The sequence below is a fragment of the Melospiza melodia genome, chromosome 22 (genome assembly GCF_035770615.1).
Source record: "Melospiza melodia melodia isolate bMelMel2 chromosome 22, bMelMel2.pri, whole genome shotgun sequence".
NCBI lineage: Eukaryota > Metazoa > Chordata > Aves > Passeriformes > Passerellidae > Melospiza > Melospiza melodia.
The window spans coordinates 4,370,629-4,394,885 of NC_086215.1; the positions used below are offsets into that span (position 1 = coordinate 4,370,629).

The 24,257-nt window shown below is 45.9% G+C and overlaps 1 protein-coding gene across 12 annotated transcripts in view; it reads left to right on the forward strand.

The window, feature by feature from the left end:
* The window catches only part of CACNA1B (calcium voltage-gated channel subunit alpha1 B), a 325,706-nt gene that overhangs the window by 204,719 nt on the left and 96,730 nt on the right, over nucleotides 1-24,257 (forward strand). For all 12 annotated transcript variants that reach the window (XM_063174370.1, XM_063174372.1, XM_063174374.1 and 9 more), the window contains 4 exons: nucleotides 850-922; nucleotides 8,115-8,232; nucleotides 11,732-11,799; nucleotides 19,225-19,331. In XM_063174370.1, coding sequence (XP_063030440.1) covers nucleotides 850-922; nucleotides 8,115-8,232; nucleotides 11,732-11,799; nucleotides 19,225-19,331 — 366 coding nt within the window. The remainder of the gene's footprint in view (nucleotides 1-849; nucleotides 923-8,114; nucleotides 8,233-11,731; nucleotides 11,800-19,224; nucleotides 19,332-24,257) is intronic.

Here is a 24,257-nt window from a genome sequence, read left to right on the forward strand (position 1 = left end):
GAGTCTGAGGAATCTTTGTTCTGCCTGCAAGAGTTCACATCCCTGGTTTCAGGGCTGGGGATAGGGAAATAATTCCTGTTCTGGTGTTTTCCCTGGAGCTGGATTCTTTCCCAAGGGAGAATGTCCCCAGTTTAAAGCTCCCCCAGCATCTCCTGGTGCCCAGGACACCCAGAGCTGAATCAGGACTGGGGGCAGAACTTTCTGTACTGTTCCTTCCCTGGTAACCAGAGTGCCATTGTATTTATCCACCATAAAATATAATATCCAATTATAAAATGTAATGGCACTCTGGAATATTTTCCTGCTGGAGAACACAGTTTGGTTGGATCTGATTATTCTCATTAAAAATGCCAGCAATGGTGAATTTTGCAGTAAGAACCATCACAGTGTTAGCATTTAACTCCAGCCTCACTTCTGAACTGAAATAATGAAATGGTTTTGTTTGGTCTTTTATTTTCCCAGTCAATACCTATTTTATCTTTAAAATGGTAAAAAGAAATTATCTGCTAAGAGAGTCATTTCAATTTGAGCTTTTACACTTGAGGATGAAAACTTCTTGGAATGGCTCATTCTGCAAAATCATTGGAGATTTTGATTGTTCATTTTAATTGGGGATGAAAATGAATTTCAGAGCATTGGAATTTTCTCTGGGAATGAAATTGAGTTTTTGCTGATGGTTCTGTTAAGCACCTTCTGAGATGTTCCCCACCAAGCTTGCCTGGGGTGTTCCAGCCAGGTGGAACAAATGTTGCTCCCTGACTTGGTTTATGGGATGTTAAAGGGTGTTCCAGGCTGCCTGGAGCTGCCTGTCCCTCCCCACTCCTGTTTTTATTTCTCCCTTCTCTCCAGGTTCAATTTCCAAGATGAAACTCCAACCACGAATTTCGATACCTTCCCTGCTGCCATCCTCACAGTCTTCCAGGTAAAGCCATTCCTTGTCCTGGGGCAGTGCTAGAATTGAAATTCCTGGGTGTTTCTTCCTGCTTTGGGGACAAACAAGTCCCCAAAAGTCTGTGGAATTTAGGAAATGGGGAGTCCTTCCTTCTCATGTGTTTTACTTTTCTGACTGATACATGCATCACTAAAAATCAAATTAAAAATCAGTGCTGTGGTATTAAGGAAAACTAGAACAAAAGATTTATTGCTAGGGGGCAAAAATGCTGATAATTTCTGTTAATTAAAATTTGTGTGTACCCAGGCTGTGCCACATCTGGGTGTGCTCTTTGTGTTCTCCAGCCCCTGCCCACAGAGTTGCAGCTCTGGCACATGCAATGCTTGGATTTAAAGCCGAATTTTGCAGCTGTTTTCTACCTGTCGTTTTAAAAAACAATAATTTAAAATGGTTTGGAATAATTAAAAATAATTAGAAAATGTTTTCAGGTGTATCCCAACTCAGGAGAGCTGGGGCTGCTCCAGCTGCAGGTGACCCTCACAGATTTCATTTCTAGCCGTGTCCTGCATAGTGTGGGCTCTCCCTGATCCAGAATTCCCCAGATCTCAGCAAGGCCTGGCTGATGTATTTCAGTGTCACGACCCCAAAAGGAGATAAAAAGGAAGGGAAGGGGGGTGATGACAATTTCTGGATTAAGACAGAAAAAGAATCTCAATGGAGACGTGTCCTGAGAGCTCTGCAGGAGCCACTGCCCAGATGTGAGGCAGGTTCAGTGCTCACCTCACAGGATATTGCCCATCACGGGGGATTAAGATTTGCATAAGATTTGCATAAGGATTTTCCTGCTCATCAAAGGAAGGGCTCAGACAGGTATTGCCAGGGCACAGCTCCGGATATGAGCCCTGGGAATGTTGGTTTTGCTTTGCTTTGGGACTGCAGCTGCCTGTGGAATACTCAGCTGGAATATTTCCTGTTAGTCCTGCAGTGTGGGGGGAAGGAAAGCACATGGGTTTAAGACATTTGTCTGGAATGTCAGGGGTAGGAGCTAAACCCAGCAAAAGCCATCAGCCCTGGATTCACTGTGGTCTCCCTGCTCTCCCTCCATCCCATTCCTTCCCTGAACTGCAAACTCCAGCTCAGTGTTTCTTCACCCTGGGGTTGGGATCCCTTTCCAAGCTTTTCTTCCATAACCTCAGCCAGGCTCAGTCAGAGACCGCATTCAGTGTGCTGAATAAATAAAGTTAGATACACCCTGTCCCCCTGTACCTTTGGAGATTCTCTGTGTAAGAAGCTTCTCAAAGAAACCCTTCTGCCCTCTGCTTTAGCCCATTTTTATCCCAGCAGCCCTGGCTGGGTCATGGTCCTGTCACTGGACACCCAGGATGGGTTTTGTCCACCTGGCAGCTGGCTGAGCTCAGCCTGAATTCCCTCGGAGGAGCATCAACCTTCAGCTCCAGCTCCTGAGGAAGTCCCTGTGAGCTGAATGCCCAGCTGTGAATAATCACATAAAATACACACACAAACAAGATCCATGACACAGAGCCTCTGGAAGGCAGAGTTCTGTGTTAGTCACCTGTGCCCTGCTCCCTGATTTCCACTGGCAATCCTCACAGGCTGCTGAGGCAGAGCAGAGCAGTGGGGAGAGCTGGAAATGCGGGGTGGAAGTGGCAGGATGGGAGCAGAGCTCTGCCTGCCCATGACACACAGAATCGCTGGGCTGGGTTGGAAGAGACCTTCAAGAACATCGAGTCCAACCCAGCCCCAACCCCTCAACTCAACCCTGGCCCCCAGTGCCACATCCAGGCTTTGTTAAACACACCCAGGGATGGGGACTCCACCACCTCCCTGGGCAGCCATTCTACAACTCTATCACCCTTTCTGTAAAAAACTTTTTCCTGATATCCAGCCTGAATTTCCCTTGGTGCAGCTTGAGGCTGTGTGCTCTGGCTGTGTCAGTGCTGCTGCAGACAGAGCCCAGCCCCAGCTGAGCACAGGCACCTTTCAGGAGCTGTGCAGTGATGGGGGCAGCCCTGAGTCTCCTTTTCTCCAGGCTGAGCACCCCCAGCTCCCTCAGGGCTTCCTCACAGGGTTTGTGTTCCCAGCCCCTCTCCAGCCTCGTTGTCCCCTCTGGATGCTCTCATCTCAATGTCCTTCCCAAGCTGAGGGGCCAGAGCTGGGCACAGCGCTCAGAGTGTGCCCTCAGCAGTGCCAGGGTCTGGCTGTGGGTCAGTGTCAGAGCACCCTGCCTGTGGGATATGATCCCTCAGGCACCTCCCTTGCACTGCAGCCCCTGGAAGCAGCACAGTCCTGTTCCTGTTCCTGTCCCACCCTAAACCTGTTCATTATTCCATTAACATTTCACCGCAGCTCCTGACATCTCCTTTATTCCATCACGTGCTGGCGCCTCAGTATTAAACAGTTTTAATACTGAGGCGCAGTATGGTCATTTGGGGCAGCTGAGGGCAGTTTGGAGCCTGGGGAATAACAAAAATAATCCAAATACACACACACAACATCCCTGAGCACAGAGCCTCTGGAAAGCAAAATTCTGTGTTAGATATCTGTGCCCTTGCTCCCAAGCCCTCATTGCCTGTGCCTCTTCCTCTGCAGTGCTGTCCTTCCCTCTCCTCAGCAAAAATTCCTTACAGCATCCCTAAAGAGACCTGAATGAATTTCATTAACTGCTTGAGGACAGAGCCAGCAGATCCTGGATCCTTCAGGCTGCTCCCTAATTATTTAAGTAATTCCTGCAGCTGATGGGTGACAGTGGGAAGGACACCAGCTCCTCCTTCCAGAGCCTCTGGGATCATCCTCAGCTCCTCCAAGCAGGCTGCTCAGTTTAGATTATTTATCTCTCTGCAAAAACCCCATAAAACATCTCTTTTTTTTTTTTTTTTTTTTTTTTTTAACTTGATCTTTTTGTTCCACTCCTAAATAATCCAAAAGTTGGATTTTGAACCCAGACTCTGCTGGACTTCGTAATACCTGCAAATCCTGATGTTCTGCTTGGAAATAGAAAAGTTCCCAGTGGTTGCCCTTTCCATGAATATTTCTGTGATCAGAAATCACTTTATGGCTCTTCCCAGAAAGCAGGAGCAGCTGTGAATTCATGGAAATTCTGTGAATGCACATTTGTGGACAATTCTCTGCATAATTGAGTGGCAGATTTGAAAGCCCAAAGCCCTGTTCCATATTCTGTGGTGCAAATCCAGAGTAGCTCCAGCACTGTTGGGTCTGAATCCTGATTTTGGAATTATTTGAGGCTGAATTGTGCATTTGGGAGAGGAATTGGTGTCTGCTCTGGGCGTCCTTGTGTCTAGACTCACTCTTGCCCAGTGCTGTCATCAGCACCATCCCTGCAGCCAGAAATTTCCTCTGTCTCAGCAGCTGCCAGCCAGGCTGGAGTTTGCAGGATGGAATTTGCAGTCATTCCAAGCATCCTGCACATGGAACTCCATCACTAGAGTATACTGAGGGCTTAGCACTTTTTATCTTCTTTTATTTGTTGTGGTTTTATTTGTTTTTGGGTTTTTTGGTGGGGTTTTTTTGAGTTTTGTTTGTTTGTTTGTTTTTGTGTTTTGGTTTTGGGTGTTCTCTAATTGTATTAACAAAAAGAAAAGTTAAGTTGTTAAAAGAATAGTAACCAGGAGCCAGTTATTTTTTAGTCAATTTAATACTACGTCTTTTGGTTTTAAATTATAAATTCAAGTCAGAATTAAAAGAAAATTAGGAACTGTTTATTATGAAATGAATTTGTTTTATACATTTAGCTCCTGGATACTATGAAAGATTAAGTCCTTTTAAGTTTATTGCTTTTAGACTGTTTAGAGCCAATTTTTTTAAGGTAATTGTAAGAATAATTGACCCCCCCAAAGCAGCTTTCAGTTTAGGAAAAATTTTAATTAGTTTTCTTTTGTAATCAGTTACCTAGAAACTCAGTTTTGAATGATTTTCCCAGCAGTTACCAAAATTGGACACATTTAAATAACTTGTTCATTTTTCAATAGTTTTAAATTTTTTTTACTTGTTTGTATCCTATGTTGTGAAGTATTTACCTTTTGCAAGTCCATTTAAACTTTGACATTTTTTCCCTTGCTTTTGTAAAAAAAAAAAACGGCAGATTTCTTTCTCTTTCTCCTACTAAACCCAAGGACTACTTCCTGTTTAGGAATTGGATCTTTACATCCTGATGTTTTAATGCACTAAAAGTGGTCATTGTTTGTCTCTGCTGGGGCAGGCAGGGAATGTGTGCTGATGTGCCCAGAATTCCAGATTTTTGCTCCTCATTTCCCAGGGACATCCCTGGTGGCTTTGCTCACCCTGGCTCCCCCAGAGCTGCCTTTCACAGAATTCACAGAGCCACCAGGTTGGAAGAGACCTTCAGGATCATGGAGTCCAACCCAGCCCCAACCCCTCAACTCAACCCTGGCCCCCAGTGCCACATCCAGGCTTTGTTAAACACACCCAGGGATGGGGACTCCACCACCTCCCTGGGCAGCCAATTCACAACTTTATCACTCTTTCTGTAAAAAACTTCTCCCTGCTATCCAGCCTGAATTTCCCTGGCACAGCTTGAGGCTGTGTGCTCTGGGTGTGTCAGTGCTGCTGCAGACAGAGCCCAGCCCCAGCTGAGCACAGGCACCTTTCAGGAGCTGTGCAGTGATGGGGGCAGCCCTGAGTCTCCTTTTCTCCAGGCTGAGCACCCCCAGCTCCCTCAGGGCTTCCTCACAGGGTTTGTGTTCCCAGCCCCTCTCCAGCCTCGTTGCCCCCTCTGGATGCTCTCATCTCAATGTCCTTCCCAAGCTGAGGGGCCAGAGCTGGGCACAGCACTCAGGGTGTGCCCTCAGCAGTGCCAGGGTCTGGCTGTGGGTCAGTGTCAGAGCCCCCTGCCTGTGGGTGCCACCTTTCAGGAGCTGTGGAGAGTGATGAGGTTGTGGGAATCTACAAAATTGGAGGGTTTTGGGAAAGCTGCAAGATGTCGGCGTTAGATACAGCAGAAGTGTGAGTAGAGCTAAAGCAGCAGCCATGAGATTGGTCAGCAGAAAAAGTATTTAAAGTGTAGAAAAGCAAGGGCAAATAGAACAATGGTCTGTGTATTAATGCTTGTCAGAATAGCTCTCTAAGCTACAGAAAGTTTATCTAGCAAGATATTAGGAACGTTAAAGCTTAATAATGGAGCTCTGTGTGTTATGTTTTAAGGCTCACAAGCAGGTATTGTATTTGAAATAAGCAAGCGTTGTTTTAACCAAAAGTCCGTGTGCTTATAGTGATTGGATAGAACTACTGTCAATGTGCTTTTGCTTTGTGTGATTGGTCAAGAAGCTTATAAAGTAAGTTGTGACATAAAGTTTTTTGGTTTGCTGCTTAGAATGTGAGCTGCTGGCATCTTCTCATTGTCATAATCACGTAATGAGACTGATGCTGGAAAATAAAACAGCTCAAAGTGCTTTCAACAGCAGCCCTGTCTCATTCGTGTCTGTAAATAGCCCTCTGCCAGCATCAGAGGTGATCCTTCCTGTGAGTGACCCTTTCTGTGAGTGACCCTTTCTGTGAGTGACCCTCTCTGTGAGTGACCCTTCCTGTGAGTGACCCTTTCTGTGAGTGACCCTCTCTGTGAGTGACCCTCCTGTGAGTGACCCTCCTGTGAGTGACCCTTCCTGTGAGTGACCCTTCCTGTGAGTGACCCTTTCCTGTGAGTGACCCTTTATGTGAGTGACCCTTTATGTGAGTGACCCTCCTGTGAGTGACCCTTTATGTGAGTGACCCTTTCCTGTGAGTGACCCTCTCCTGTGAATGACCCTTTCTGTGAGTGACCCTTTATGTGAGTGACCCTCTCTGTGAGTGACCCTCTCCTGTGAGTGACCCTTTCCTGTGAGTGACCCTCCTGTGAGTGACCCTTCCTGTGAGTGACCCTTTCTTGTGAATGACCCTTCCTGTGAGTGACCCTTTCTTGTGAATGACCCTTCCTGTGAGTGACCCTCTCCTGTGAGTGACCCTTTCTTGTGAATGACCCTCTCTGTGAGTGACCCTCTCTGTGAGTGACCCTTCCTGTGAGTGACCCTTCCTGTGAGTGACCCTCTCCTGTGAGTGACCCTCTCTGTGAGTGACCCTCTCTGTGAGTGACCCTCTCTGTGAGTGACCCTTCCTGTGAGTGACCCTTCCTGTGAGTGACCCTCTCTGTGAGTGACCCTTCCTGTGAGTGACCCTCCTGTGAGTGACCCTCTCTGTGAGTGACCCTTTCTGTGAGTGACCCTCTCTGTGAGTGACCCTCTCTGTGAGTGACCCTTTCTATGAGTGACCCTTCCTGTGAGTGACCCTTTCCTGTGAGTGACCCTCCTGTGAGTGACCCTCTCCTGTGAGTGACCCTCTCCTGTGAGTGACCCTCTCCTGTGAGTGACCCTCCTGTGAGTGACCCTCTCCTGTGAGTGACCCTTCCTGTGAGTGACCCTCTCTGTGAGTGACCCTTCCTGTGAGTGACCCTTTCCTGTGAGTGACCCTCCTGTGAGTGACCCTTTCCTGTGAGTGACCGTCTCCTGTGAGTGATCCTCTCTGTGAGTGACCCTCTCTGTGAGTGACCCTCTCTGTGAGTGACCCTTTATGTGAGTGACCCTCCTGTGAGTGACCCTCTCTGTGAGTGATCCTCTCTGTGAGTGACCCTTCCTGTGAGTGACCCTTCCTGTGAGTGACCCTCCTGTGAGTGACCCTCTCTGTGAGTGACCCTCTCCTGTGAGTGACCCTTCCTGTGAGTGACCCTTCCTGTGAGTGACCCTCCTGTGAGTGATCCTCTCTGTGAGTGACCCTTTCTGTGAGTGACCCTTTATGTGAGTGACCCTTCCTGTGAGTGACCCTTCCTGTGAGTGACCCTCCTGTGAGTGACCCTCTCCTGTGAGTGACCCTTTCTGTGAGTGACCCTTTATGTGAGTGACCCTTTATGTGAGTGACCCTTTATGTGAGTGACCCTCCTGTGAGTGACCCTTCCTGTGAGTGACCCTTTCTGTGAGTGACCCTTTATGTGAGTGACCCTTTATGTGAGTGACCCTTCCTGTGAGTGACCCTTCCTGTGAGTGACCCTTCCTGTGAGTGACCCTCCTGTGAGTGACCCTCTCCTGTGAGTGACCCTTTCTGTGAGTGACCCTTTATGTGAGTGACCCTTCCTGTGAGTGACCCTCCTGTGAGTGACCCTTTATGTGAATGACCCTCTGTGTCCCTCTGCTCTGTGCAGATCCTGACGGGCGAGGACTGGAACGCTGTGATGTACCACGGGATAGAGTCACAGGGCGGCGTCCATTCTGGAATGTTCTCCTCCATCTACTTCATCGTGCTCACGCTGTTTGGTAACTGTATCCTTCCATCCTTGTGTCACAGTCCTGCCCGCTGTCATGATCCTCGAGGACAGTCCCAGCATTCCTCTTTTCCTTGGAGTCTTGTTTGGGCTGGAGATGCAGGAGAAGGGGAGGGATGAACTGGGGGAAATGCTGGGGCTCAAGGCAGAGTTCCTGCAGAAATGGGCTGCTGGAGCTGGATTGGAGGGGACAGAAGGTGCCATCGATGACATTGGTGCCTGTGGGTGGCACATGGCTCCAGCCCTTTGGCTTGGCTGGAATTCTGTCCTGCAGGATGAGGAGCAGGGACAGGAAGAGCAGAGCAGGCAGTGGGAGCTGTGCCTGTCACACAAGTGTCCGCAAGGATTTATCCCATTCCTGAAGGAGCCGTGGCAGTGATGCTCAGACATCTCACAGCAGCCAGCACGGCCCTTCCAGAAACACCAGGCTCTGCAAAACTGGGTCAGAGAGAGCAGGGAGGGAGGGAGAGCTCTAAATCTTCTGGGCTTGGCATTTGGAAATGGGATTAAGCTGTAATCAGGCTTGACAGCCCAGCTGAGGGAGGGATGTTTCACCTCTGAGCTGCTGAGCTCCAGCGGGGCAATAATTCCCTTCCTCACCTTTAATTCAGAGGGGACCTCTCCCTGTTCCTTTGGCTTCCAGTGCCAGGGAAAGAGCAGGGCACGTTCAAGAGGAGGGGATCTGCTGCCCCTGCCATGGATTTGGGATTTGGAGAGTGAGAACCTCACCCACTGTAGGAGCATCGGGGGTAGGACGGTGGGGATGGACAGAGACGAGAGATTTCTGAAGCCAGATCTGGAACTTGGGGTTCATTGCAAAGGGCCTGGGTGCAGGGCCCTGCTGGGAGCTGCCAAACACAGCTCAGAGCAGGACTGAGAGAAGAGAGGGGGAGAGAGGATGAGAGGGAAAGAGAGCAAAAGCGTAAGAGAGTAAAAGCGGTAAGAGGGCCAAGTTCTCATTACAATACAATAAATCTTCTGTGTTGAATATTCTGATTCTCACTAACCAATCTAGTACAAGATACAAATCCCATAGCATTTACACACAGCCTATAAGAATCATTACATTACCACACTGTGTTACATTTTAAACCCTACAAACTCCTCTTTGGGCCCCTTCTGCCAAGCTGTAGGGTCTGCTCTGACCCTTGGGCCTGTCTGCAAGCAGAGGGTGTTGTTCCATCAAAAGGGGATCACCTTCAGCTGGCCACACCATTGTTTTCCCGTTGTTCAGTAACTGAGGTGTCTCAAAGCTTGCTTTCATTTCAATCTCACTTACAGTTTCCATATTCTCAAAATCTTTTGCCAGGCACTCATATTTATAAGGCTTTCCTGTTTCATCTTCCCCAACAACCCACCTTCTCCCCAAATCTCATCAGGTGCAGCTCTCTTGTTTCCCCTTCTGCTGCTGAGGGGATCCAGGGCTGTTTTTCCTGAGTTCCTCCAGACATCTCCACTGCCTCTGCCATGCCCTTAGCCCACAGCCCCTTGAGCTCCTCGGGACATCACTGGGCATTGAGGAAGGAAGGAGGATGTGCCAGGTGGGATTCTTTGATCCTCCCTGAGTCCTGCAGGTTGGGATGAGTTTGCTGCAGGTGAGGCTCTGTGAGCACAGAGAGAGAGGGAATAATTTGCTTTTTCAATGGATCACAGCGAGGAAAAGTTTGTTTTTCTAAGTGGGAAGTGTCTCATGTTACGTTTCCATTTCCAGAGAGTCTGTGTGGAACTAGAAATGGTTTAATGAAAGTTTTATGATTAAAGTAACAACAGGATTTGGCCCATTTTCCAGGAAATTACACCATGCCTGGGTTCACTGTTATCCACTTAATTGATAAATTGAGGCATCTGTTGAGACAATAAAAAAGAAAAAAAAATCTCCAAGAAAAACTGCAGAGGAGCCTGAAAAGAAAAAAAAAGAAAAGCAGGAGCTGCCTGGAGGATGCTGCCCTTCCCTGGCCCTCAAGTGCCAGGCAGATGATTCCTGGCTCTGAGCACTGCCTTATCCAGATTACACAGCCTGAGGCAGAGCCTGCAGTTTGGGAGAAAATTGGGAATCACCCAGCTGTGCGGAGAGGACTGAGGGACCTTTTTTGGGGCAGAAACACCCAAGTCTGCCAGACTGTGTCTGCTTGGGAATGGATCGGGCCAGGCTGATCTGATAAAAAGAAATTAATTCCATTTTCAGGGGTTGTCTTTGTTACATGAGCCACTTCCAGAGGGTGTGGGAGGCAGGGGCAGGGAGGCAGTTGTCCTGCTGGGACATTTATTCCCTGATAGGAGGCTTGGAAGTGTTTCCAGCCTCTTGGAATTCCTTCCCAATATCCCATAAAACTGGCAGTGGGAGCCATTCCCTATGTCCTGTCCTTCCATCCCTGTCCTTCTCCAGCTCTCCTGGAGCTTCCTGCAAACACCTGGATTAATTTCCTAAATCTCCTGCAGTCCTTTCAGTGGGTTTATGAACCATTCCCCTGCACAATCCTACCTGGAGGAGCACACAGAGCTCTGCAGTGAGTGACTCTCCTGTCCCCAGGTGATGCTCCTCCCCAGGCAGGAGCCAAACACATTTTCTCCTTGGGAGAGAGGTTTTGCTGTGCTTTTGCTCTGCTTGCCCTCCTTCCCTGTGCAAAGGCAGCTGATTTATGGCTGCTCTGGGGCTGTTTTGCAGCCACAAGGCTGGAATAACAACAATAAACTCAGCGAAAGCTGAAATCATGAGGTGGAAAAATGAAAGTAAAAGAGGAATAAATAATTCCAGGCCAGTGTTGTGTCTCAGGGATGGCATGCAGAGCTCTGCTGAGAGGCCTGGGCTGGGCACTGCCCTGGCTTAGCGGGGCTCTGGGCTGGGCTTAGGGGCTGTTTTATCAGCAGAGCTCATGAATGGGGCTGGGTGTGCTGCTCTGGGGCAGCTGAGCTCTGTGTGGGGCTCAGCAGGTCTGGGGTGCCCCATTGCCACCCTGACCCCAGTGAGATAAGCCAGGATGATTTCCTCCCAGCAGCAACGACCTGAGATTCACTTCCCCATGTTCTCCATGACTTTATACAGCTCTGTGTGTATAAAAATGTAAATGTTGGCTTACAATGACCCATTTCCTGCAGCTCCACTGGTTGTGCTTTTAAACAAGAGGGGGAAATGAGGCTGAAATCTGCATGAGGGGAAAATGAGGCTGAAATCTGCGTGAGGGGAAAATCTGCATTTCTGGGCTGGAGGGGTGGAAAACCAGGGGCTGTGGTGCCTCTGGGAGCAGCAGGAGGTCCCACCCTGCCCCTCTGATAGGGTGACACCCCTCAGGTCCTGTCCCCTCTGCAGACAGGTGCTGGGGACACAAATGTGTGTCCAGCCCTGCAGGGCCAGCTCTGGGCAGGGTGGGTGAGCTGGGAATGGTGGCAAAGCTTCCAGGGATCAATCCATGAAACACAAAATGGGAAAAGAGGGGCAGCAGAGAGGGAATGATTGCTCCTGTGCTGTATGAAGAGCTTTTCCTTAGCTGCTCCCACAGATACTCTCCTGAACGTCTTCTTGGCCATCGCTGTGGACAACCTGGCCAATGCCCAGGAGCTGACCAAGGTAGGTGGGACATTGCATTTTATTGTAAATTCCAAAGCAAGGGGGACACCCTGAGCTGTCCCCTGGAGTCCCTGAAGGAGCTGGGACAGAGGCTAGATGGAGTTAAGGGAAATAAAGTGGAGATTTATTGAAGGGCACCCAGGTGGCTCCAAGACGGGAGCAAGAGAGGGCTTGGTGATGAGATCTCACGTTTTTGTAAGTTCTGCTCCATTTGCACCTTGCAGTTCATTGTCCCATTCCAGCTTTAGCCCAGGCAGTCCCACCCTGCTTGTTTTTCTCTCTCCAGCCCACGGTGTTTGTGCTCTTGGGCTGAGATTTGGATCATTTGTCCTTGGTGCCCAGCTGGAGCAGGAATTGTTTTGTCTCCCTGCTCTGTGCACAGAGCTCACCATCCCCTGATGTCAAGCTCAGACCCACACACTAAAGCAGTACAGAATATGAAAAATAGAAAATTTTTAAACCTGAGGCATCACCTGCTGCACCTCTGATGACCACTTTGCACTGCAGAGAGGCACCTGGATGTTTATTCCCCTTCAGCTTTCTTTATTTTTGGTTGCAGTGAATATTTTGTATTTGCTTTATCCCAGAGTGGGCATTGCTCATCTCATATTTTCTGTTTCCAAGAGCAGAGGAGAACCAATTAAGAGTTTTTTTGGCTGATTGGAAGCTCAGACAGGAGCAAATTCAGGCATTGTGGTGCTGCTTTTGCCCCTCTGGTGAGCAGCTTGCACTGCAGAGAGGTTCATTCCCCTGCAGCTTTCTTTATTTCAGCTTGCAGGGAGTATTTTGTGTTTAGTTTGGTCTCAACTTTGTGTCCCTTACCTTGCTGAGGTTGGTGATGGATTAAAGAATTAAAATATTCCAATCAGCTCCAGGCAAAACAATTTGCAGAGGCTGTTGTGAGCACTCAGGGGAGATGTTGGGATATTCCTGCTTCTCACCAGGTGTAAGAGAAGTCAGAGGCACAAAGCCAGGTCCTGGCAGGGGATGGCAGTGACAGGATGGCAGTGACACTGGTGTGGACACAGAATTCTGTTGGAGAATGTTTACACTGAGAACAACTCAGCCCACAGTTGTGCAGGAGGACTGTGACTGTTGCCCTTGGTATTTGGGCTGTTATACAACTTTGATTTCTTGGTGCACTCTGGTGGATTTATGAGGAGAATTAAAGGGATTTTTGCCCATCTTTACCTTTTCTCACCCGTTCCTGTGCTGCTGCCATCAGTCACAGTGAGCTGCTGGGGGCACAGGCAGCAGTGTCTCCATTGGGTGGTTGTGCTTTAAAACTTTAATTGCTTTCCTCCTGACAGTGGCAGAGCTCTCTGCCCATGTGCTGAGGCAGCAGCAGGCACAGGTGGTTTGGTGGTTTTTATTTTTAGGGAAAGGTGCAACAGTTCATGCCCCGGGATCCCAAGGCCAGGCTGGATGGAGCTGGAGCAGCCTGCGCTGGTGGGAGGCGTCCTGGATGGGCATTGAGGTCCTTCCACCCTAAACCACCCCACAGAATTGTTCAAAATCCACAGAGATGCAGTGCTCAGGGTTGGTGCTGAGCTCTGGGGGTGGATCTGGCACTGCTGCACTCAAGCTTTCCCAACATTTTTGGCTCTTTGGGTCCCAGTGCAGCTCCACACTTGAGGGACACGAAGATTTCCCCACGTTTCCCACCCTCCTCCTGCTGCTGCAAAGCAAACCAGCCAAAGGTTCCCATCAAAAACCACATCCCTGTTGTGGCTGAGCTGCTCTCTCATCTCCCATGTTCCTGCAGGACTGGCTCCAGCTCCCAGCTTTTCTGGAGCTTTCTCCCAACAAACCCTCCAAACAGCCTGGGTGAATTTTTAAAAATATTATAAATATTTTATTACAAATATTTTATTATATTTGTAATTAAAATATTTATTATAATAATATTTATTTTTAAAATAATAATATATATTAAATATCTTATATATAATAATAGAAATTATTAAATAATGTATATTATTATAAATAATTTTATTTTAAATACTGTTACAATAATTTTATTATAGAATTTTTATAAATAGCATTTTAATAAATAATTTTATTATAAGTATTTTTGTTATTATAAATAATTTTTACTATTATAAATGAAATTTTTACACATTTTTGTTATTTTATTTTTTGTTCCAATTCTGTATTCTGCAACCCTCCTCCCTTAAAATGCTGCTCATGGCTGTCTTTAATGTGTCTCTGTTACTCTGTTGTTTAGAAGTTTTTCCTTCTTTTTTTTTTTTAATGGGAATTTTTTCCCCCTTTCAGCAGCTCAGCTGTTTCTGTGCTCACAGAAATCTCCAGCCTGGAGGCAAAGATCCTCCCAGATTTATGGGCATCCCATGCATGTGCAAAGAGGGGAGATGAGGCCCAGCACAATTCTTGGATAATGAAGCTCATCCTCCTTCTTTCTTAATCCTTTAAGAGCTTTCTTGTGAATATTTCAGCAGCTGACAGGGAGGGTTAGAAACCTGACGTTGGGGATGTTTATAAAGTCTAATTAAATATTGATGGATTCAACAGCATTGCCAAATCATAAAGCTTCTCCAAAAAATCTCATGGGGATTTTTTTAAGTTTAATTTTATTTATGATCCCCCCCCCCCCCCAAATCACTGGGGCTTTCAAAAGAAGAGGAAAAAGCTAAAATTCAATTAGACACATACCTGGAGAATGAGGGATTTCCTGCTGAGTAAATGATCATGCAAGCCCCAAAAATGGCCCAGAGATACAAGGAAGTTACTCAGGAGTCAGTTGGTCCCAGGAGACTCTCCTGACATTTATTCTGTGAAATTAATTGAGATCAGCGCTGAATTTAATGTGGGAGAACCAGGAGCAATTGAAATTGCCTCTGTTTAGGGAAGGCAGAAAACTTTCCTGCCTCAGGACTGGAACATCTCAACTTTCCCCACTTCTGGATGCTAATTTGGATTTTTTATGTGGCATTTGGGCCATTTCTGGGCTCTGTGACCTGTAAGAGAAGCCCACAGAGCTGGGACTATATTTAACTGCAGCTTGATCACCCTGTGGCTGTTACAGAACTCACCAGCTTAGGAATGACTCATTTTTGGGGGAAAAAATAAAGAATCACCACCTTTGCTTTCAATCTATAAAAAATCTGCTCCCAGCTCCCTCTCCTGCTCTTCCTGTTCTGGCCTTGCACTGACTCAAACTCTGTCACCCAAATTTTAGTGATTCCTGAGACCGCTCCTCAATCACTTTGGGTTCCCTCACCTTTAAGTTTTTTTCAACATATTGACAAGATTTTTTTCCTGTTCATTTATTCAGAGCAGAATTTACAATTGCCCCCAAAATTTGCTTTTCAAATCTCTCTGCTGCTCATGCAGAATGTCTCTGGTGACATCCAGCAGCTCCTGCTTTATCCTCACTAAACTGGAGGGTAAACCCACTACAAGTGAGGCTTTATTTTCCTAAATATCCAAGCAGGTAGTGTTTTCTCATCTCTGTGCACTGCCAGTGATCCCTGAAAAACCATATAAACATATATGAGGGATGTGGGAATTTGATGTAAATTTGTATAAAATTCTTGAGGAATGCCCAGAAATTCTGGACTGAAAGGAGTGGCCAAACCCAGAGCTAAGCATCCATAAATCCCCCTCCTTCCTATGGAAAAGGCTTTAACTGGCTGAATATATTCAAGAAAATTCAGTTTTAGTGATGTACATCATGATGGGTAACAACAAAAATGGGTTTTACCCTGTGACAAGTTGATTTAAATGAAGATTTAGAGCTCTAGAAAACAAAAAGGGACATGAACCAGGGATGTCCTTATGGGCAAGATCTTTATCTCTGAAATGGGGGTGACAGTTTGAGCTGGAATTTTAAATATCAGGTAAAAAAAGTAATGAATTTTTGGAGTCATCTGCAATATCTGCATGGAAGGAGCCACAGGGATTTACAAAGCAAACATCTGCTGAGGGCTGAGCTTGTTGTGAGGGAGGAACAGCTGCATTTACTGCTCCTCCAGGATGGAAATCCAGCAGAATTACAGAGGCACCCAGGAGAATGGAGGAGAAGCCACAAATTTAAAAGAGGTTTTAAAACCTGCACCTGTTGCTTTAGGGGCAGAGAAAGAAAAATCAGCAGCCTTTGGTTTTTAAGCCTTTGGCTGCTAGAGATCCCTCAAAGGAAGAAATAATTTGAATTTACCTGGAGGATGAAAGGAAAACCTGAAATATTTTTTTAATTGGGGTGTTATTCCTTTTAAAACTCGTCTCCTGAGGATAACATTTCCGCTGCATTGGGATGGGCACAGTTAATTTTTTAAAAATTAAAAAAATAAAACAGGAGCTGCCATGGGATTTGTGTGGGAAAGACAATTTGTGTGGAAACCACTTGGGGATGTTTTGTTCTTGCTGAGCAGGGACCCCACAGTGTTGTCTTACACAGCAAAACAGTTCTGTTATCATTATGGTGCAAGGGTTCCATGTCCTCAGAGTTTCATACCTTCTCGATGTTTCTCGTAGGCACCTCCTCTAAGCATTGACTGTTCCTGGTCCTTGCAGCAGCCACCTGACTCCAGTTCCCACCAATCCACTCTTTTATACCACTTGTTCATATTGACTATAGGTGTTGCCTGTTATCATCCAGCCTGCTCCTAATCTTTAGTAATAGAGTCCAGCTGCAACCCATTGGAGGATAAGATTACATTCTATACCACCTTCATTTACCCATACTGTATCCCCCTACAATTCCCCCTTTTTCTTTTAACCACAGAGTTGCAGCTTTTCCAGAAGCACATATTCAAATAAATTACATTATGACATATTTGTACATTTAATTTAGACCTAAGAGTTATACAAGTGTTCAAACAGCATATTACAGCACAGATACATATATTCCTAAATGCTAGTTCAGTTTTATAGCTTACAGAGTACTTATCTTCATATTTCATAAACACTAATAGCTGTAATTGATATATTTTGCCAATAGTTTAATAGTCAAATCGTGTTTCCCAAATCCATGGGGTTATATGTTAAATCTGGTGGTCAAATCTGGCTTCCCTGAATCCATGAGCAATATAATTTAGTCCTGAATCACATTGGACATACAGTTTAGTATTTAAGTCCTTTTTTTCCAAATCATGCAGTCATTTCCTGAATCACATCCCAAATCACGTCGGGGTCACCGTTTGTTGTCTTATACAGTGCAACAGTTCTACTATCATTATGGTGCAAGGGTTCAACAGCACCAGAGTTTCACACCTCCTCAATGTTTCTCATAGCCATCTCCTCTAAGCACTGACTCTTCTTGGCCCTTGCAGTAGCCAACCAACACCTCTGACTTCATTGCCTACCAATCCACTCTTTTATACCACTTGGTCATACTGGCTACAGGTGTTGCCTGTTATCATTCAGCCTGCTCCTAATCTTTAGTAATAGGGTCCAGCTCCAACTCATTGGGGGATAAGATTACATTCTACATCACCTTCATTTACCCATACTCTATCCCCCTACACCGCAGAGTGCAGGGGGGAAAACTGGGGGGGACAAGGACCTGGGGACACACAGCTGTGATAAACACATCTGTCTGTCCCAGTCTGCTCCATGGAGGGAGCTCTGCTGTGCTGGGGATGCCAAACCCAGGGTGGGAAATGTGGAATTCATTCCTTTCTGGTTTTCCACCCCAAATACACTGAATTTATCCCAATCCACGGGTGCTTTGCTGCTTTCCCACCCCAGCAGGGTGAAAGGACAGCTGGGACTGAGCTGGGGACCAGGGTTAAACCAAACACCCTTGGTTTGCAACAAGCTCCCAAAGCTTTGATAAATTGGAATTTGGCATAAAATAAAAATAAAATACTGGAAATTATGGAGAAAAATCCATAAAATGCTGGAATTTGGCAGATGAGAAATATTGACTTTGTATAATTGCTCAGCAGGTCTTTTATTCAGGCCTGGTTAAAGACTTGCAAATATTTGCAAAGGGAAAAATAAGGAAAAAAAAAACCAAAGAAATTTATATGGTAACGATTTTTTAAATCAATTTTCCACTTTTTTTTTTTTTTCCTTCTGAAGGAGAAAAATAAAACAGTTTCCAAATGAGTTCAGTGGAAGCAAATAGCACCAAAGGCACAGCGAGGAGCTGTTTATGCAGATGGAATTCAGGGTGGATAAATCTCTATAATTTCCTATTCCAAAGCTGGAAATCTGTCTGCTCTCATTATTTTAATCCTGACTCCTTGCAGCAGCAGCCTGGAGAGCAGAGGCAGACCTGTGCATTCCATGAAGTTTGACACAAGAGCCTGGGACTGCTCTCAGTGTGGTTTTCCCTGGATTTGTGAGATGCTGGTGTTGCTACCAGAGCTCTGTGCTGATCCTTCCATGCTTTGACTTTATTGTGAAGAAATTTTTTTTAAAAATTCCAGCAAAGTTGCCCTTGGCAACTTCAAAGTTGCCATTGAAGGGGAATCAGGTTGTTTCCTTTGGTTTTGCTGTTGCCTCAATGTTTAAGATTCTTTTTTGTAATTTTTTAAAATTAAGATCCTTAATTTTGAGTTTTAGTGGTGCTTTTCATGTTGGGTAGGAAGAGAGAAATCCCAGTTACAATCTTCAGAGGTTAAATATCCTCCTGATCCAGGGATATGCAGGAAGAAGGAGCAGAACCCTGCTTTGCTCCACAAATGACATTTAATATGGTTCTTTTTTTGTTTTCTGAGTCCTCAGGGATCTGAGGTGGGTGTGAATAATTGATGGGAGCAGAACCATCCCAAATCCATCATTTTTTATTATTGTTTCAGAAAAGTCCCCTTGGCAGGAGGTCAGGGAGGATTTAGGAGCCCGTGCAGGTGTTCCAGCAGGACATTGGCTTTAGAGGATTGTTCCACACACAGCTCTGGGATAATTGGGGAATTCCACCTATAAGTGTCCCATCCCTGCTCCCTCAGAGATCCTTCCCCAGTGCTGTGTGCTGAGAGGAGACCCAGCAGAGTCAAGAACATTTGTGAGGGTAAAAAACCCTCTTGACAAAACCTTGGCATTCTCACCTCAGCCTGCACCAAACCTGGGGCTCCTTGTGAGAAAATCTGCCCTAAATTAGAATTCTTGTGTCCTTGAAGCCCTAAATTGCAAATACTGTCTCTAAATTGCAGATATTGTCTCTAAATTGAAATTCCTGTGTCCTTGCAGCCCTAAACTAAAATTCCTGTGTCCTAGAAGCCCTCAATTGAAATTCCTGTGTCTTTGTAGCCCTCAGTTGAAATTCCTGTGTCCTTGCAGCCCTCAGTTGAAATTCCTGTGTCCTTGCAGTCCTAAATTAAAATTCCTGTGTCTTTGCAGCCCTAAATTGAAATTCCTGTGTCTTTGCAGCCCACCAGTGGCAGCACTACACCCCAGGGGAGCTCTGCTTGTTGTTATTCCATGATTTATTCCCTGTTTTCTCTTGTTTTTGTGCCCCAGGACGAGGAGGAGATGGAAGAAGCCACCAACCAGAAGCTGGCCCTGCAGAAGGCCAAGGAGGTGGCTGAAGTGAGCCCCATGTCAGCAGCCAACATCTCCATAGCTGCGTAAGCACCTTTGATTCCTTGGGACAGCATTTCCCTTTTGCAGTGTCACTGTCTGTCTGTCTGTCCAGCTGGAGCATCCCGTGGTCTGGGAGCCCTCCTGCACCACCTCTGGCCAAATACTCCAGTGCTGAGCACTTAATTAGGAGTTTAATGAAGGATTTCTTTCAGTTTGGTGCTCTTTGTAAGGCCTCAGCTCTGAATAATTGTGGTTTAGGAGGATTTTTTTTTTTTTTAAGGTGGATTTCACCAGGTGAAGTGTTAACATCCCACTTCGGATTTTAATGAGGAGATGAGTTTAATGATTTTTAATGAGTTGTTTCTGTGTGTGCACAGAAATCAATATTTTTTAATAATCTTGAGAATTGAAGTGCAAAGGCATCCTCTTAAATAGCTGGAAAATGTGTTTGAATTCCCTTTCCTTGCTGTGTGAAAGAGCTGGGTGGAGTAAAATGCTGTGGTTTGGAGGCAGGAAGATCCATTTGGGATTCCCAGATGCCTGGATGAGGACAAGCACAGGCCCTGTGATACCAAAACCCGTGGAGAGCTTTGCTTAGGGCCCGACTTTTCCTGGATCCTGGAGGTGCAGAAATGAGGTGTAGGTGGAAATATTTGAGGTCCAGGTTCCTGTGTTTGAGACATCCCTGGAAATATCCAAGTGTTGGATGGACTTGGGGCTGCCTGGGGTGGTGGAGGGTGTCCCTGCAGAGGTTGGGACAGGATTTAAGGTCCTTCCTTAAAACCATTCCATGACTCTGTTCTGGGATTCCTCACAAGGATTTGCTGAAAATGTTCCTTGAACTCTTCTGGAATTTCAGCATCAACACCAAAAAGCAAAAACTTTGCTCCTGCATTTTACTGGGAGCTGCTGATGTTTTCCAGACCGCTTTTACAGGGGGAGACCTCCAAGGGCTGGAGAAGCTCAAGCATAAAAAAAAAAAGAAATTTCCTGCTCAATTTACTGGAAAAAACCTGAACTGCAGCCGGATCCCTTCGGTGGAAATCTCTTTTTACTGGGACTTTAATCCACTTTAGCAAAGACAAAAGGCCAAGTGGAGCCAGTTTATTACATGTGAAGGAAAAGAATTTTATTAATTTGCCTATTTTATTCTTCTTACCATTTTATTTTGTCATTACTGCTGTAATCAGTTCCTATTTATGCTCTGGCTGTTTGATAGTTTTAAATACCATTTTTTCCTTACAATTATTTTCTGGCCAGCCTTGAAAAGAAGTTAAATGAGGATAATTGCTCCTGCTCTTTGATGAATTTCTTGGTTCTGGTATTTGAAAATGCAAGATGATGATGGTGCTTATTTGCTTCTGTGTTTTGCATGGGAAGATTTCTTAGAAATTAGGAGAAAAAAAACAACTCACTTCCATGAATCTAAGGTTGAAATTGTTAAAAATCACCTTTTCCCATGATTTTTCACCAGGTTTTCAAAAGCACAAGGAGATTTTTGTGACAACAATTCAAAGTGAGGACGAAATTATGGATTTTTGCTTATTTTGCCTCAAATTGAGTCTGCCCTGTCCCGACTGTGTGAAAATTCACAGGAGCACAGTGTAAGGGATGGTTTGCACATCTCCTGCCCTTGTGACACTCTGTGACATCTCTTACCCTGTTCCATGGCCACTCACAGAGCTCTGCTTTGGGGAAAGAAAGCAACGTTTAGGTCAAGGGATTGATGCCGAAAGAGATGAGGCCCTGGAGGAACAGGCAAGGGAGGAATCAGATTTTGGGAGATGGGAAGAGGATGTTGGGTGGATTGGTGGCTTGTGACCCATGAGATTTAATAAATCCATCTCAAAGCAATTTTATACATAAATCCCAGAGTATTCTGAGTTGGGAGAGACCCACAAGGATCAAATCCAGCTCTCAAGGGAAGAACCCACAGAGCGGTGGAGTGTCCATCCTCAGGGAGCTCCAGAGGGGCTTGGCAGCCCCTAAATCTTTGATAGGAGGGTGGTTTGCAGCTCCTAAATCTTGTATTTGGGATGGTTTGCAGCCCCTAAATATTGTATATAAGGGGTGGTTTGAAGCCCTAAATATTGCAGGGGATGCTTTGCAGCCCCTAAGTCTTGCAGGGGGTGCTTTGCAGCCCCTAAATATTGTATAGGGGGATGGTCTGCAGCCCCTAAATGTTGGACAAGGGGTGGTTTTTAGCCCCTTAGTTTTGGATAGGGGGGTGGGTTGCAGCCCCTAAATCTTGCAGGGGTGGTTTGCAGGCCCTAAGTTTTGGACAGGGGGTGTTCTGCAGCCCCTAAATATTGGACAGGGGGGTGGTTTGCAGCTGCTAAATAATGTATAGGGTGTGGTTTGCAGCTCCTAAATCTGGAACAGGGGGTGCTCTGCAGCCCCTAAATCTTGAACAGGGGGTGGTTTGCAGCCACTATCCCTTGAATACCTCTCTCCAGCACAGTAGGGCTGATTGAGGGACCTTGTGGCACCCAAATCCACCCCAACAGTTAATTTCTCCTGCTCTTATTCCCCTGCTCTGAGGGTGGAGCAGGTGTCAAGACCATGGCAAGTCTTGGCAGATCAGATCCAGAGCTGGACATGCTAAAAGTGCTGGGTGTTCTTAAGAATGGGATTTTTGATGAATGGAAATATCACCAGAACCCAAAACTTGGGTACAAGGAATCCAATCCCTGTAGGATTCAGTGAGCAAGGCCTGGGAAAACGGGTATTGAGCTCCTGCAAAGGTGGCTCTACCCAATCAATCTCTATTTGTACTTTCCCCTAAGGAATATTTTTTTTTGTTTGTTTTCTAGTTTAATATTATTTTCCCAACCTGTGGAAATGGATTTCTGTAACAGCAGGCATCGATGGCATGGATGGATGTTCTGAAAACATTGAAAATTTCCCTGCCTGCATCAGTCCAAACAGGTGGTGGCAGAGAACAGCATGACTTGGATTTTCTTGATCACGATGTTCACGTTGCCAGTGTCCCCACAGAGGTGACAAAGCTGTCCCTGGGCTGAGCCTGCTCAGGACTCACGTTGGCTGTGCTGCCTCAGGTGCTCTTTCCTCCCTGCCCTTGCCAGTCCTGCTCCCAGCACTGACTGTGGCTCCCCTAAAGCTCCTTCCAGCCCTTCCCACAGGGTTGGATCCCCCACCTCTGGCATTTCTCCCCTGCCAACACAGGGTCAGCTGTGCCTGGAGAGGAATTTTTTGCACTCTGTGACTTACAGGATTTGGGGTTTTTTTAATTCCATGAGGTAATGGATTACCGTTGCAGCCAGATGCAAGGGAATAATTTAATCACCTGCCCCAGCCTCCCCTCCTAAGCAAGCTCCACCAAATTTGCACATCCAGTGCCTTGGAATTGTCCCCTTGTCCCCCTTCCTCTGCTCTGAGCTCCATTTATTGTGCTGGTTACTGAACATCATTTCCTAAGCATCAGGAACTGGTTGTTATCCAGTGTTACCCAGGCTCTGAAGAGGCACCTTCACCTTCCCACCTGGAGCTGGGAATTGCTTTGTGATTGATGGACACCAGGGATCTCCTTTAATAACAGGCTGATCATTGCAGTGCTGGGGAGGGATCGTTCATCATCTGCCTCACAACATCCTGCATTGCTTTGGAGCTCCAGAAATGTCCTCTCTTGTGTTCAGAGCCAGATTGATCTTTCCTTGCCTTTGTCAGGGTGCCCTGAATACAAGAGAGGACGCTTCTGGGTTGAGATGATCTGTGGTATTTTCAGGGTCCCCTGTCATTGAGAGGAAATGATGAATCTGACTGCATGTTCTTGGAAGGCTAATTTATTATTTTATGATACTTTATTATATTAAATTATATTATATTATTATATTATTATATTATTTATTATATTAAAGAATACTATACTAAACTATACTAAAGAATAGAGGAAGGATGCTTACAGAAGATTATAAGATAATAATGAAAAACTCTTGACTCTTTCCAGAGTCCCAACACAGCTGGACCATGATTGGTCATTAGGTAAAAGCAATTCCCATTAAACCAATCAAACAATGACCAGTTAGTAAACAACGTCCAAACACATTCCAAAGCAGCAAAACACAGGAGAAGCAAATGAGATAATATTGGTTTCTTTTTTCTCTGAGGCTTCACAGCTTCCCAGGAGCAAAATCCTGGGCAAAGAGATTTTTCCAGAAAATATGACAGTGACAGTCCTCCTCCACCAAAGGGATTCTCCTGAGCAGATTTGTCTGGCCACAGTTGGTTTATCACCTGGTGAACTCTACCCTGAAGGATTTATTTTATGGTTTCTCTGGATGAAAAGTGAGGCTGGTCTGGAGTTCCTGCCTCATCCAGCCCCCAGCATTTTTCTGCTCCACCAAAGGGACCTGAGCAGATTTGTCCGGCCACAGTTCCTTTTTCATTTAGTGAACTCTTTTCTGAAGGATTTATTTAGGATGAAAAAGTGAGGCTGGTGTGGAGCTGCTGGTTCATGCAGCCCCCAGCATTTCTCTGCTCCACCAGAGGGACCTGAGCAGATTTTTCTGACCACAGTTGATTTTTCACCTGGTGAACTCTAACCTGCAGGATTTATTTTGTGGTTTCTCTGGATGAAAAGTGAGGCTGGTGTGGAGCTCATGCCTCATGCAGCCCCCAGCATTTCTCTGCTCCACCAGAGAGCAGATTTGGCTGACCACAGTTGGTTTTTCACCTGGTGAACTCTACCCTGAAGGATTTCTTTAGGATGAAAAACAAGGGTGATGTGTTGGTTCTGTCACTGTTTGCAATGTTTGGCTGAACACAGGAGGTGTGTTTGATTCGAGCCCATTGTTTCACTCTTCTTTTTTTGTGATTATTTTTTGTTTGTTTGTTTTCTGTTTAGCATTTTCCTTGATTTGTTGTTTCTGGAGGTGAGTTCTGGGTTTGTTCAGCCCCTCTGTGTCGTTTGCCCTGCTCAGCCTCTGCACCTGAGGGACTTCACAGAGCCA